General features: G+C 37.3%; 1 protein-coding gene across 1 annotated transcript in view; it reads right to left on the bottom strand.

Moving 5' to 3' along the window:
* The window catches only part of MYH15 (myosin heavy chain 15), a 163626-nt gene that overhangs the window by 85897 nt on the left and 61122 nt on the right, over positions 1-16607 (bottom strand). The window contains 2 exon segments of the mRNA XM_044669192.1: positions 2414-2538; positions 6086-6435. Of these exon segments, the coding sequence (XP_044525127.1) occupies positions 2414-2538; positions 6086-6435 (475 nt within the window).

The following is a 16607-nucleotide window of genomic DNA, read 5'->3' as shown; positions in this document are numbered from 1 at the left end:
GACGCAACTATCGGTAATATGGAAATAAGTCTTGATCAAGAACACATGTTAAAACCAGTGGAAATGTGCATCAGCTATAGGGGGCGGGGGGAGGAAGTCTGGGGTGAAGGGGAAAGTAAGAGCATGAATCATGTAACCACATTAACTTTTCTAAAAAATAAAAATTATTAAATGAAAAAAAAGAATTCTCTAACTCTAGATTTAGTATTTGAAACTTCTCTCCCAGTCAAGAATCTTAAACAACTTTAATGGTGAGGTCCCCTGGAACAATCATCCTCAGAATAGGATATGCTCTTTGGTGAATTGTTCCCTTTGGAGGTACTCTTGAATGATCTGTCTATGGCCATTTAAAATGCATTTGCTCCACACATTTTAAATTGTCTAGGTGGCTTTTATCTAGGGGCAAGGTAGAATGAAATAACTCCTTGTACAAAGTGAGTTAACAATTATGATGGAAAAGAAGTTTGTTAACAATGCAATGAGCATATCTAGTAAATAGTTGACAGCCCATGCCATCTTTCTCATGCATACTGTGAAGAGCATTTTAATTCCTGGATAAAACCCAAGGGGTAAACAGGAGTGGAGAGAGAAGGGAAAAGACTTTCTTTTAATGAGACCTAAGTGAAGAAATAATGAAGAAGGCGATACGGTTCAGTGGAAGAGAATATCCTTAGTGTTAGGAAGGCTTGAATTTGAAGCCTAAAATCATAGTCTGGTAAATACAATGCTATACTAGCTCCAGAAGTCCTGGGTTCAGACCTCCCTTCCCAAATGAGTTAAAATACTGCTTTTGTCATCTGCTTCATGTGATTGTTATGAAGCACAAATGGAATAATATATAAAGTCCATTGTTATTACAAAGTAAATAAAGATTATATAAAATTCTTTGTGAACTATAAAATGTTATGTAATAAAAATATTAACTATTTAATTTTAATATTAATAACTGACATTTTAAAAAGTATTTTCTATTTTGCAAAGTGTTTTATACCCTATTCTGTTACTTTGTTGTTCATTCGTTCAGTTATGTCTCACTTTTTGTTTTGTAATAGACCATAGTGCTCCAATCCCTACTATCCCCAACTAGCTTTCAAAGTCTGTCCAGGCTCAGGTTCATTGATTCCATGACATCATCTTTCCATCTCATCCTCTTTCATTCCCTTCTCCTTTTGCCTTCAATCTTTCCCTACATCAGGGTCTTTTCCTATGAGTCCTACGTTCTCATCATATAGCCAAAGTATTTAAGCTTCAGCTTCAAGTATTTGTCCTTCCAATTAGCAGTCTGAATTAATTTAAATATTCTTGCTTACTATCTGTGTGTGACCCTGAAAAAGTCATTTTACTTCCCTGGGCCTCAATTTTCTTATGTGTAAAATGAGGGGCTTGTTCCAAACAGCCTCTGCACCTTCCAACTTTAGATATTTGTCAGAGAACAGAACTTTCAGTCAGGAGACTTCCTCCACTGATGTACATCAACCACTATGGAACATACAGTTTTAGAGTTGTGTCTCTAACTGAGTAATTAAATGACTTTCCTATGGTCACAGAGCTAGTAATACATGTGTCAAAGGCAGGACCTGAACTTCTGTTTTATTGAAGACAAAGTTGGTCCCTACTGTTACCACTCAAAAGGTTATGAAAATGTCAGCAGCAACTATTATTAATTATTACCTGTGTGAATTGAAAATTACTTAATCTCTCTGAGCCTCAGTTTTATAATCTGGAAAAGACAGACCCTGATATTTGTATTGTCTATTGTGTAAATAGAATTTTGTACCCTCGAACTTCATTTCTCAGAATCCCTTTCCTTTTTCGTCCCCATGTTACCTGCTTATGTTTTATCAATAAAGGTGTGCGCAATTCTCTCTCTCTTTCTCTCTCTCTCTCTCTCTCTCTCTCTCTCTCTCTCTCTCTCTCTCTCTCTCTCTCTCCCTCTCTCCCATGATCTGGGAGATCTGGGATCCTCCTCTTTACTAAGGCTATCACTATCCTTCACTTCAAGTTATTAATATAATACTTGGAGTAGTGGATATTAATTTTTAATCTTACACTATCTTAGGGGGTTGACATGACAGTCAAATGTCATTTCATGTGTAACAGCCTTTGGAAACCATAAAATACCATATTTCAGCTATTATTAATATTCATAAATAATAAAAATCACCAGCATTTATGTAGCACTTCACAATTTACAAAATGCTAGATAAAAAATACTAATAACTGATGAGTGCACATTAGTACCTAATAGCTATGTCTGAGTAACTGCATTTTTCAGGGACTGAAAGAGGTAGAGACACCCCTCATAGTAGCTGCCTTACTCTGTACCACTGCCCCTGGTGCCAGCAGGAGAGACCTGCTTGGTTGTGTGTACCAGGGAAATGCAAACCTCTTCAGTTCTTTCCAGGGTTAATACCTCAGCTTCTTCCAGGGCTACCTGGGCCTCTGATTTTTCCTGTTCAGCCAGTCTTTTGACTTTTTCCAACTCATGCAGGTTCTTGTTTCCTTCCATAATCTGTTCCGTCAGATCAGAAATTTCTTCTAGACAGAAAAAAGAAAAACCATGTTAGTGATAGGTACCAGCCTCAGTTTCATTAAGACAGACAGAGCGCTAATGTATAGTGACACTTTGTGACTCTAGTTTCCCTCCCCCTCCTCCTTTTCCCCTTTTAGTGGTGTTTATCCAGGCAGGCTGGACTAATGCCAGAGAATATGCATCTTCTAAGATGCTCTCATCAGCTCCTCTGCTCTCCCATTAAGAGGATTCAGCATCCACCAAGTGCACTGCTTGTCAGCCATCAGAGTGTGGTTTAAGGCAGATTTGTTCTTTGTCTGCATCCAGGCATGAACTTGGATAAGCTAGAGATGTTCAAGATAGGACTGGAGTAGGCAATAGGCCCTCTAAATTTTTAGTGCACAAGTCTGTGTGGCTAGCATCCTCCTGTGGGTAAAGGGAGAGAATCGAGCCTTCGCTACAGTGATGTAGCCAGGACCATCTGAAATTCAGCTGCCTGATATCATTACTGTTTTATTGTGACTTGTCAAAAAAAATCTCAGGTACAGAAAAGATATACTGGGAGCCAGGGGGGCTTCAGAAAGATAATATGACTTTGGAAATGAAATATAATTAGCCACAGGCTGTAAAAGTCCAAGGTCTAATTCTAGCTGTGCCTTTCTGACCTGTGCTTGGTGATTCTATGCACATCACTTCGATTATTTGTGCCCGAGTTTCATCCTTTTGTAAAATGGGAATGATGGAAACCCTAAATTCCAAAAGGCTACGACGAAGAAGAGTATATAATCTTAAAGATGTCGGAAAGCACTTCGTAAGTGCAATTTAAATGTCCAGGAATTAACAACCCTTACTGGTCTTACATACTCCAATATGCATTCTCTCACCAGCAGGGTTGACTCTGATTGACAGATTGGGGACAGACTCTGACGTGTACAATTTGCAGCTTCTGCTCCTAGACCCACCGTACCCCTACTTTAAGGGAGAGGCGATCTCATTAGCGTGAATTCTTTTAACCTGAAGTGAGCACAACTCATCTAAGCCCTCTTTTTCATCTTGTCTTACCCATATTTTTCAGCAAGGCGGCTAGACAGAAAAATGGATAAAGAGCTGGGCTTGGAGTCAGAATAGACCTGAGTTCAAATTCTTCCTCAGGCCTTTATTAATTGTGTGACCCTGGGAAAGAGATTTAGGCCCTCTGAGTCTGTTTCTTCATCTGCAAAGTGGAGAGAATAACCTCCCTCACAGGGTTGTTGTAGGGATCAAATGAAATAGCACATGTAAAGGGCTTTGTAAAACTTTAAAGCACCACATAAAAGCTAGCTATCATCATTATTAAGTCTTCCAGAGAGGATTTATCCAATATATTGGAGGCCTTTCTGGGGTTCTTTTAAATGTTACATGAATACCAGTGCAACACATGGCAATTTCTCCTACAGAAAATCACTTGAAGGAGGTTCAGTGGATGGAGAGCCAGACCTGGGTTCAAATCTGGCTTCAGGCACTTCCTAGCTGTGTGGCCCTGGGCAAGTCATTTAACCCCCATTGCCTAGCCCATACCACTCTTTTGCCGTGGAGCCAATATACAATACTGATTCTAAGATGGAAGAGTGGTTTTCTTTAATACCTGTTTTAAATGCCTGCAGATTATGAGTGGCTTTCAGACATTTCATTCAAATGTCTCTTGGCTAGAAGGAAGAGTTGCAGCTAACTTAGGGACCTCTCACTTATACCTAGTACTCTAGGCTCTTCCCTTGAGGGCACTCCAAGAAATTCAGAAATTCACTATTCAGGTGTAGATTGCCAACAGACTTCCTCATCATAGTCCATCTAATCCTGGTATCAATGCATGGAGAGAATGAGAGGAGGTGGTAACAGGGCATAGATTCCTTGCTCTTCCCACTCACACTAAGGCACCATGATCCCACTGGGTTGGGAAACCCAAACACCGTTTCTACAGTCCTGATGAGTGAAGGTTCTCCTATTCTCCACCAGAAACAGATTCAGTTCTCTTTCTCCACATTCATGGACACACCACTGGAGCTCACATCTTCTGATCATCTCTCATACATGCCAGACTAGCCTCAGTCAAACTGCTGTTCTCACTCTCCCTCACATTGTGTTGTGCATTCTAACTCTGGCATTTCTAACTGTACCACTAGGTTTCAGTTTATACTCCTTTATTTGCACATTTCTACTAGCCGGCTAAACCGCAACATCTAGAGAACACCATCACTTTGGTGATTTTTTTTTAAATAGGTGCAGGTCATGATTGACAGCTTTGGGCATCTATGATACCTCAGTGCCTTCCAGATACAGGCTAATGCTATTTTGCCAGTGTCCTCACTCTCTATCTCTATCTATCTAACTCAAATATGTTCCTTCCCTCCTGTCACCTATGGTGATTTTTTGGTGGCAAGGTGGCTATAACTAGAAACTTTCAAGATTTTAATTCTGCAACTCTTGGCCACCCCTCTCCTTCCTGCTTTCTATGGCTTGTTGATAAGATTTTCTACCAGAATCTCCTCATTTTTGCTTTATATTTAGAAAATCCTTCCCAGCCCACAAGTTGTTTTCAAAGCTTCAGACAAGGGGTGCTTTGGGACATAAAAATATTGAGAAGGCTTCTCTAAAACACCAGAAAGAATTCAGAGACTCTACTTCTACCTAGGAGAAATGAGTAGAAAAGTCATTTCTTCATCTTTTTCAAATTATTCTTCTATACTTTTTCATTTGAGATCTTACATACAACCTTTCTCACAGATTCTCAGGATTTGAAGGGACCAAAGAGACAACCTAGTCCAACCTATTCATGTTTAGGAATTGACATTGCAAGACCCACAAGGAATGGTCATCCAGTTTTAGCCTGAACACCTTTAGACACCCTGGTTCCTGGAGTATCCCATTACACAATGGGATACCACCATTTAGGAATTTTATTCCCCACTTCAGGTCCAAATTTCCATCTCTATAACTTCTAAGCATTGCTCTAAATTTTGCCTCTCAGGGTCAAACAGAACGAGTCTAATCCCCCATTTAATAGTGAAAACCTTTTAAATATTTGAAGACAACTATCATAACCCCACTAAATAGTATTATTTTGGAAGGGAAACGTAAGTTTCCCTGTATTGCTAATGATTTGCCTATGGTCACAAGAGCAATAAATGACAGGACTGAAAATTAAATTCAGGCTGTGTGACTCTATATATCCTTTGGACTACATGATACTTATGTTTAAGTAGTCATTCCATGAAGTATCACCACCCTCTGAGATGTTTTTAACATGAACCTTCATCTTGCCATCCATCTCTTATACTAAATCTATAAAGTTGATTTTTTGAAACCAAGGGCAGGAAGACTTTAAATTTAGATCTATTATATCACATCATGTTCTATTTGATCCAGCCTTCTAGCTAGTGAGATTCCTTTGGTCCACAACAATTGGATATATAGTTCATCGACGTTTGAAGTCGGGATGAAGGGCTGCACAAAACTTAAGGCATACTTGTAGTTACATGAATGCATAAAGACTTGGTTAAAGTTGTTTTCTCCAGGTTTGTGGCCTGCCCAACATACCATGGAGGTTCTTGTTTTCCCTTTTCAGGGTCTCCTGATTCACTATCACCTCTTCATAAGCTTGCTTGAGCTGAAACAGCTCCTCACTAATGTTTCGTGCCTCCATCTGGGAGGCTTTGAGGTTGGCGTGAGAATCCTCGTATTTCTGCTTCCAGTCCGTGAGGATTTTGTCAAAGTTCCTCTGCTTCTCATCCAGGATGGCCGCCGTAGAGTGGACCTTCTCCAGGTCGGACACAACATCTTCCAGCTCCAACTGGAGACGTTGCTTTGTCTTCTCCAAGGAAGTGCTTTTGGCATTGGCTTCCTGGATGGCCTCTCCAGCCTCCTGCAGGCGGGATGCCAGCTTCTTCCTAAGGAAAAGATAAGGAGGAGAGAAGAAGTCAGACTGGGACAATCCATCCAACTTTAGCTTTGAATCAGGACTGTGAAATACTTAGCAAGAGGGCCAAACATGTATTTCATGTATACACACGTATACACGCTCCTGTATATATGTCCACACAAGTATACACATACACATATGTGTGTTTTATATATTATATAAAATGGAAAGTTATAGTTCAAAATACACCGATGTCATCTGAAAACATCTGGACTATTTCATCAGTTCTGGGGACTATACACACACACACACACACACACACACACATGCACACACACACACATGCACACACACAAAATTTGTGTCTGTGTTTGTTGTTGTTTTAATTGTTTTTAAGTCTCTTTGTGACCCTATTCAGAGTTTTCTTGGAAAAGGATACTGGAGTGGTTTACCATTTCCTTCTCCAGTTCATGTTACAAATAAGAAAATGAAGATAAAATGCGGTTAAGTGACTTGCCCAGGATCACACAGCCAGGAAGTATCTGAAGCTAGATTTGAACTCACAAAGAAGTCTTTCTGAATCCAGGCCTGGCACTCTATCTGCTGTGACATTTAGTTGCCAATATATGTATGTGAATAAATGAAATGTGTTTTTATAGGCATATACATATATAAATTTACACATACATACAAATTAAATATATATTTAGACATGTGTGTTATGTTGGCATATATATACACACCTGTATGTATTTGTACATATATTTGTTATACTTAGTATCACTATTATTATATTTAGTATACTATATATATTATATACTTGCCTGTCTACATTTATTATGTGTCTATGTGTATACATACATGTAAAGGAAATGTATTTATACTGTAAATTACTATATATAAATATGAAATATGTACATAAATATAATGCATATATTTCATTTATACTTAATATTATAATTATACTTAATATACTATTTATAAAATATAAAAACACACATGCATGTAATATATTTATATATATCTTTGCAAATATACTTTTTGAATATTATGCAAATAAATGACAGCTAGGTGGTTAAATGGATAGAGTACTGGGCTTGGAGTCAGGAAGAACCGAGTTCAAATTTAGCCTTTGACACCCAATAGCTGTGTGACCCTGGGCAAGTCACTTCATCTCCGTCTACCTCTATTTCCTTATCTGTAAAATGGGGATGATAATAACACATACTTTCCAGGTTTATTGTGAGGATCAAATAAGGTCATATTTGTAACAAGCTTAGCATAATGCCTGGTACATAGCAGGTGCTTAATAAATGCTTGTTTCTGTCTATATTCTCTGCACGGCATAGCCTTAGAGTTTTGGCACGAACACTAGAGCCCACAGCCACAGAGCCAGGGCATGTCTGAGGCAGGACTATAAACCCCTATATCATGCCACCTCTCAGAGGAAAATACAGTAACCCCTCACCTATCACAGGAGTTATATTTCAGAGACCCCCACGATAGGTGAAAATTCGATAAGTAGTGGTATTATACTTATTTTATTATTTATATCTATTTTAAGGCTTTATAAACCTTTCCCATTCACCTATAGCCTTTTACATACTCTTATTAGCCTTTCCCACATTCTTATAATAGTATAGTACAGTTTTCATCCTCAAAATCCCACAATATGGCAGAAATTCCACAATACAAATTAGATATATTTTTTAAAAACTCACAATACAGTGAAACCGTGGTAAGTGAATCACAATACATCAAGAGACAACTATATTTAAAGGCTGCTAAGTATTACAGTTCATAGAAAGACCCGAGTTCAAATCCAACATTAGGTACTTACTAGCTATATGACTAGAAAAGTTATTTAACCTGTTTCCCTAAATTTCTTCATCTGTAAAATGGGAATAATAATGCATCTGCCTCTTAAGGTTATGGTAAGGATAAAATAAGTTGATATTTTGTAAAGTGTTTTGCAAAATTAAAAACACTATGTAAATACTTCTTTTTCTACTATTACTACTAATACAACAACTACTACTTCTACCTCTACTACTACCACTACTACTACTACTACTACTACTACTACACTTCTTGTATTAAAAATAATAGTGTCCAAGGAAGCCAGCAACATATACTAAGCAAGAGAAGTCAACTCCTAACGGTCGTTTGATAACCACTTAAAGGAAGTCTATAAATTCATTATTTTTTGTACCCTTCCCTGCCCGCCTATCAGTGAGCAGTTGAATGTCCGGAAAAGGATCTAAGATACATTTTAGTAAATTCCATTTTATTAACTTGTTATAAGACTTGGTAAAATCTCTTTACCTTCCTTGGTCTCATTTTCTTCTACTGCAAAATTGAGATTATGATCTTACTTAATCTCATCTAAAATACTTGGATAGGTTAAGGATTCATTTCAACAAGTCTTAAAGTACTTTGAATTCCCAAATCATAAATAGATAAAATTTAAGGTTTCTTTATATAACTAGTTCTATGAGCAATAACCTTAACAACAATAAGAATATTTGCTTTAACACTTTGATGATCAATAATTTCCATAGTATGACTAAGCCCTCCACAGATGCAGATCACAAGCCCTCTATCATATAGTATATAATCTTCAAGAGTTTCTGTGACTGAAAAAGATCATGACTGTAATTTAGTCATGATTGATAATAGATAATTTACAACTATAATAGATAATTTTTATGCATTGATTTGTGTATTAAGAATAATCAAACATAGTTATATGTCCCTTTTCTTCATAAAATCCCATTTGATGCCTCATAGTGGCATGGAAATGGTCCTATGTTCTTCTCAAAGGCTATGCCAGCTAAATGCAAGCTCTATCAGGTACTCCCAATCTGAAAAGGTTTAAGATGTGGTTCAAACAAGAGACTTGGTGGGGCTGACCACTAGAAAACTAGCCACTAAGTGGTCACAAGTAGGAGCTAAATAGAAGAATGGTGTGCTAAGGCTCTCCACAGAGAGATGAATGAATCAACCCATTTAATTGGTTTCCTTGGGCATCCAAAGACACCTAGAAACATCCTTCCAAGAGCCACTTTTACTTTCCTAGTTCTCTTTACTTTTAATGTCTTCTCCTTGAGAATATATTCAATTTATCACATATTTTTACACATATAAACATATCCTGTTTGTAGAGTTGTTTGTATGATTTCATTAGACTATGATCTCTTTGAGAGCAGAGACTGTTTTTGCTTATCTCTATATAACTCTCCTCCACGCAATAGCCTGTTTGTAAGTCCTCATATATGATTGCTTAACCTCCTGTCCTCCCCATGCATTTGCAATAGTTAGGCCTCCACTTCTGGAATTATTTACCCCTAAACTCTACCTCTTAGCTTCCTTCTCTTCTTTCAAGGCTCAATTTAAATCCTATCTTTTCCTGAAGACCTCACCTCAGGCAATAACTGTTGTGATCCCAGGAAGTTCATATAACCTCTCATTCTCAACTTTAAAATTAGGGGGTTGGCTTAGATGACATCTAAGCTCCTTTCCAGCTCTAAATATAGAGAGGAGAAGGGAGAGAATAAGCATTTATATAGCACCTTCTATGTGCCAGGAACAGTGCCAAATGCTGTTACAAATATGATCTCATCTGATCCTCACAATAAAGCCTGGGATATAGGTACTATTATTGTGCCCATTTTACAGTTGAGGAAACCACGACAAAAAAAGGAAAAGTGACTTGCCCAGAGACACATATATCTATCTGAGGCAAGATTTGAATTAACACCCTTCTGATTTTAAGCCATTCTATATTTGCTATATATGTGACAATAAAATTACATATGCTTTTAATGTATATTTATATATGATATAATAGAATTATATAATGTAATGTACACAAATATATGTAATATAATATATTATTCACATATTGTGTGTAAATATATTCTATATTGACATATGATATGATAAAATTATATAATATAATGTTAGGTGATATTATTACTTGTCCATATTGTATAATGTGTGATAACATTCTATAAGTATATCATATGATACTTATTGTATATAATATAATACTATTATAACAAATATATATTATATATTATGATAACATCTGATAATAAATCTATGACTGTATGATTGCAAGAAATGTCTTCAAAAACAGCAAAGAGAAATGAAGAAGGAAAGGGCACATAGTCTGGTTTGAGACTCAAGGAATCATAGCTAGAGGGCATTTATTGATGAAATTGAGAAAGAACAACAAATAGAAACTAAATAGACTCACCAAGGTTTCTGCATTGACTAAATCTTCACAACCCCACTGAGACCTATCTTTCCATCCTTATTAAATTTTACTTCCCTCCACCTCTTCTCTGGGTTGACCAAAGCAGCCAGCTTATTGTTAAATGACTTTCTTCTGTCCCTTTGCCTTTGCATTGAGTATACCCATGTCTGCAATCACTCTCTCCTCTCCTAAAAATCCTTGTCTTCCTTCAAAACTCAATTTCCAATGATGTCTTTTACCTGAAGCCTTGTGCAACTTCCCTGTCCCCAAACCCACCAGCTGCCTGTGCCTTCTTGCCCAAATTACCTTCAATTGAGGTGGTAGCTATTCTGTGGATGTCGATATTGGTACATGTCATCTCTCTTGCCTACACCTAAGCAACTTAAATCAAAGACTATTTCACTTTTGTCTTTATATCTCAGCATCTAGCATAATACCTGGAACAGTAGGTACTTTAAAAATGCAGATTGATTAAAGGATTCAATATTGCTGATTACAGTAGAAACACCATATAGTGACTTTCAATAATTTAGTACCTGGTGTGCTATAAGAGGAAAATGGAAATACTTATGAAAAAATTTTTAAAATGATCGAACCATATCTGGCTAAGAGCCATCTAGCCTTCACTTATATTTTTCCATTTTCCATTTTTTATTTAACTAATTAATTTAGAATATTTTTCCATGGTTACATGATTCATGTTCTTTCCCTCCTCTCTTCCCTCTCCCCTCCTGGAGCCAACAAGCAATTCCATTGGGTTTTACATGTATCATTGTTCAGAACCTATTTCCATATTACTAATATTTGCAATAGAGTGGTCATTTAAAATCTACATGCCCAATCATATCCTCATCAAATCATGCGATCAAGCAAATGTTTTTCTTCTGTATTTCTACTCCAACAGTTCTTTCTCTGGATGTGGATAGCGTTCTTTCTCATAAGTCCCTCGGAATTGTCCTGGATCTTGCATTGCTGCTAGTAGAAAAGTCTTTTATGTTTGATTGTGCCACAGTGTGTCCATCTCCGTGTATAAGGTTCTCCTGGTTCTGCTCCTTTCACTCTGCATTAATTCCTGGAGGTCATTCCAGTTCACATGGAATTCCTCCAGTTCATTATTCCTTTCAGCATAATAGTATTCCATCACCATCAGATACTACAATTTGTTCAGCCATTCCCCAATTGATGAGCATCCCCTCATTTTCCTTTATTTTTGCCACCACCAAAAGTGTGGCTATAAATATTTTTGTACACATATTTTCCTCTATTATCTCTTTGGAGTACAAACCCAGCAGTGGGTATGGCTGCATCAAAGGGCAGGCAGTCTTTTAAAGCACTTTGGGCATAGTTCTAAATTGCCCTCCAGAATGGTTGGATCAATTCACAATTCTACCAGCAATGCTTCAGTGTCCCAACCAGCCTTCACTTAAAGCACATCACTGAGGTGGGAAGGGAACCCATCACCTTCCAAAACAATCATTCAACTTTTAGAGAGCTTTCGTTGATAGAAAGTTTTTTATTGTATCAATTTGCAGCTTTGCCACTTCCACTTGCTATTCCTAGCAAGTCCTTTTGAGGTCAAGCAGAGTAAGTTTAATTCTAATTGCAGGTTATAGCCCTTTAAATACTTGAAGATAGTTGTCATATCTTCTTGTCTCCAGGCTAAATCATCCCTGGGTCCCTGTAAGCAATTGCCCAGGGGCAAATATAAGGGAACAAGTAAAAAAAATACATGTTGAAGGTGACAGAATTTTCAAGTCAAATCAAGATTGATTTTTCAAGTCCTTAAAGGGAGGAAGATTACAAAATAATAGAAAAATTCTACAAACAATATTAACCCCATAAAAAAGAGGATTAAGACGGCTTTCAAGGGGCAACCAGATGACTCGGTAAATTGAGAACCAAAACTACAGATGGGAGGACCTGGATTCAAATATGACCTCAGATACTTCCTAGCTATGTGACCCTGGTCAAGTAACAACCCTCATTGCCCACTCCTTAAGCACTCTTCTGCCTTGAACCAATATACAGTATTGATTCCAAGACAGAAGGTAAGGATTTGAAAATAAAAAAGACTTCAGTAACTACTGACCTATAGGTTTACTGTCTCATTGTTGTAAAATTATTATGACAATGCCCTAAGCATATATTCAGGGTATCCTTGATGACATTCTGGCAGGGCAGTTAGGTCGCAAAGTGGATAGAATGTTGGGCCTGGAATCAAGAAGGTTCATCTTCCTGAGTTCAAATCCTGTATCAGATGCTTATTAGCTGTGTGACCCCAGGCAAAAGTCACATAACCCTGTTTGCATCAGTTTACTCATCTGAAAATGAGCTGGAAAAGGAAATGACAAACTACTCCAATATTTTTGCCAAGAAAACCCCAAATGGGCTAATAGAGATTCAGACATAAATGAAAACAACTAAACAATAATCCTTGATGAAAATATATGAGGGAAGAAGTAGACTTTCATAATTAATATTCTATAGCAGATCCCAACTCCACTGCCACAAAATTAATTAAAAGGTATAAAATTTTCACTATTCATTTTATTTCAGTTAATATGTATTAAATGCCACTGAGTCAAATCCTTTTTTGTTTATAACTCATGAGTAAAATGTAGCCTGAAATGTATTTCTCCAACAATATATCTCCATGCATGTGTTAGTCATTTAAAATTACTTGACAAATTCAACTCTAAAGAGAGCTCAGTTTCTAGATTCCTCAGGATAACAATATTAATTAAACAATGACAAGTTTTATAACATGCTCATCAAAGATGTTTACTACTGTTAATAAAAGTGTCCTCATGATTCAAAGAATTAGAAATTGAGGTCCATCAATTGGAGAATGGATGAACAAATTGTGACATATGATTGGGATAGAATACTATTTTTTAAAATTTTCTAGAAGAACTTTTTTTATTTTTTAAAAATGTGTTACATGTATCATTGATCAAGACCTATTACCATATTATCAACATTTGCACTAGTGTAATTGTTTAGAGTCTATATCTGCAATCATATCCTCATAAAACCATGTGATCAAACAAATGTTTTTCTTCTGTGTTTCTACTCCCACCATTCTTTCTCTGGATGTGGATAACATTCTTTCTCATAAGTCCCTCAGAATTGTCCTGGATCATTGCATTGCTGCTAATAGAGAAGTCCATTACATTCGATTGTGCCACAGTGTATCAGTCTCTGTGTACAATGTTCTCCTGGTTCCATTCCTTTCACTCTGCATCAACTCCTGGAGGTCGTTACAGTTCACATGGAATTCCTCCAGTTCTTTATTCCTTTCAGCACAATAGTATTCCATCACCATCAGATACCACAATTTGTTCAGCCATTCCCCAATCGAAGGGCATCCCCTCATTTTCCAATTTTTTGCCACCACAAAGAGTGCGGCAGTATTTTTGTACAAGTCTTTTTCCTGATGATCTCTTTGGGGTACAAACCCAGCAGTGGTATGGCTGGATCAAAGGGCATGCAGTCATTTAAAGCCATTTGGGCATAATTCCAAATTGCCTTCCAGAATGGTTGGATCAATTCACAACTCCACCAGCAATGCACTAGTGTCCCAATTTTGCCACATCCCCTCCAACATTTATTATTTTTCTTTGCTGTCATACTAGCCAAACTGCTAGGTGAGGTGGTACCTCAGAGTTACTTTGATTTGCATTTCTCTAATCATAAGAGATTTAGAACATTTTTTCATGTGCTTAGTGGATGGAATACTATAGTGAGAAGGATCTCTTATAGATGATGAGGTACTCCAAATGCTCCTGCCTATAGATAATACAGTATTGGGAGAATTGCACCACATATTGGGATATTTCTCTACATCCAGTGTGGTACCAGCATTCCACCAACTCCTCCCTTAACTATCACACAGAACCACCCTCTGCACACCATATACATACAAACCTAGGTCTTGCCCAAACCTCTTGCTTTCCACTTTTTGTTCAGGGATTTGTAATCAAATCCACATTACTTTTGTCACTGTGAAGTATGTGACAATCTACTAGCTTAGGACTCCACTCAAAAGTCCTGTGATTCTAAGCTGCAGGCTGCCTATCTTGGGTCTCCTTTCCAAGGCCCTATTCTTGGCTCTCATGTCCCTAATCACAGTTTAGCCTGGCCTTCCCTTGTATCCCCTGAAACCTTCATTCTATTGTGAACAAATTGCCCTTCATATCATATCTCTGCCCTCCCCCTAGAAATCATCCGTATATATTCTCTATTTTGTTTTCTATGTGGGTGGTATTTTTTCCCCTCCTCAATAGTACAAAAGCTCCTGAAGGACCACATTTTTGCTTTTGTCTTTGTATCTCTGGTTCCTAACACAGCTAATGATGCGGAGTAGGCACTTAATAAATGCCCACCAAATTTAATTGAATTGAACACTACAGTGATACCCTAGTGAGTTCCATAATCACTCAAGAGATTGGCAAAGAAACAGGCTGGCACAGACTGACAAGCAGGGAAAAATCTACTAGATGAAGAATGAATATTTTTCTGATTATGAAATGCATTTGGATGGACAGTACATTGAGTTATTTGATCAGTTCATATACTTTAGGCAGACACTGAATATGGGCAATGAACTGGGCTCAGAATTGAATAGGATAAGGAGATTGGGCTGCATCGCATTTAGGAAATTGCAAAGCTCTTTCAATGATCTCAAACTGCTCCCTGCTGCCAAAGTACATCTTTTTAACATGAATATTCTACTGATGACGCTGGATGGCTCCAGTTCATGAAACATGACAGCCTCAAAAGAACAAAAACTTGCAAGTAGCTCAAGAACAATGGAAAGATGCATGGTAAATATGAATAGGTGGGGCATATTATATAGAGTGAGAGGCTACTTTCTCATGTGCAGAAAATATCATCTATGACATACCTTTGACTGGAAAAGGAGCTAGGTCAGTTAGACCACCAAGAATGAGTACTGACAAAGTGACAATCTGTGGATTACCCTGGTACCCATGAAATACTCAAAGACCTGGGGTAAGAACTCTAGAACCCTGAGCAGATAGGAAGAATAGTATCAGCTACTTTATAAGGTTGTTGTGTGAGTCAAATAAATTAATGTATGAAAAGTATTTTTAACTTTAAAGCATTCTGTGTATGCCAGATATTTACCCTCTCTAGAGAGATATGTCTTCAATAGAGATATTTCTATGAAGGAATATTTATTCTCTATAGAGGATTCAAATGGACCTGTGTGCAACTTCTGTTCAGGTTAGGGAGGTACAGATGCATGATGGTCTGTATCCATGAAGAAAACAATTCCCTATTGTATTGAGTTGGGATGGGGCAACTAGGGGACACAATGTTAGAACTTGGAGTTAGGAAGAGCTGAATTCTAATTCTGCCTCAGACCCTTACTAGCTGTATGACCCTGAGGAAGTCACATAGACTTTTAGAGTCTGAGCTTCCTCATCTGTAAAATGGGGATGATAATAGCATCTACTTAGAATGTTATAAAGATCAGTTTTAAATGATCTATGCAAAGCACTTTGTAAGCTTTAAAATGTTAAATAAATGTGAGCTATTCTCATTATTATGAGCTTATAGCTCCATTAAAATCTATTTAGTACTTTAATGTTTACAAAAGACTTTTCTAAATAATCTTGAAAGGAAAGTTACAAAACGCAGTATTATTCCCATTATATAGATGAGGAAATTTAAATTCAGCATATAAATCTTTCAATTCTGGCCTAGGACGTGACTGTGTGACCCTAGGAAAATCACTTAGCCCCACTTGCCTAGCTCTTACTGTTCTGCCTTGCACTGGACACTTAGTATGGATTTTAAAACATAAAGATTTTCTTTGTTAAAAAGAAGAAGGAAGGAAGGAAGGAAGGAAGGAAGGAAGGAAGGAAGGAAGGAAGGAAGGAAGGAAGGAAGGAAGAAGGAAGGAAGGAAGGAAG

Source organism: Gracilinanus agilis, chromosome 3 (genome assembly GCF_016433145.1).
Source record: "Gracilinanus agilis isolate LMUSP501 chromosome 3, AgileGrace, whole genome shotgun sequence".
NCBI classification, from domain to species: Eukaryota; Metazoa; Chordata; class Mammalia; order Didelphimorphia; family Didelphidae; genus Gracilinanus; species Gracilinanus agilis.
Note: the sequence above shows the minus strand (reverse complement) of the source record. Positions and strands in the feature narration are given on the sequence as shown.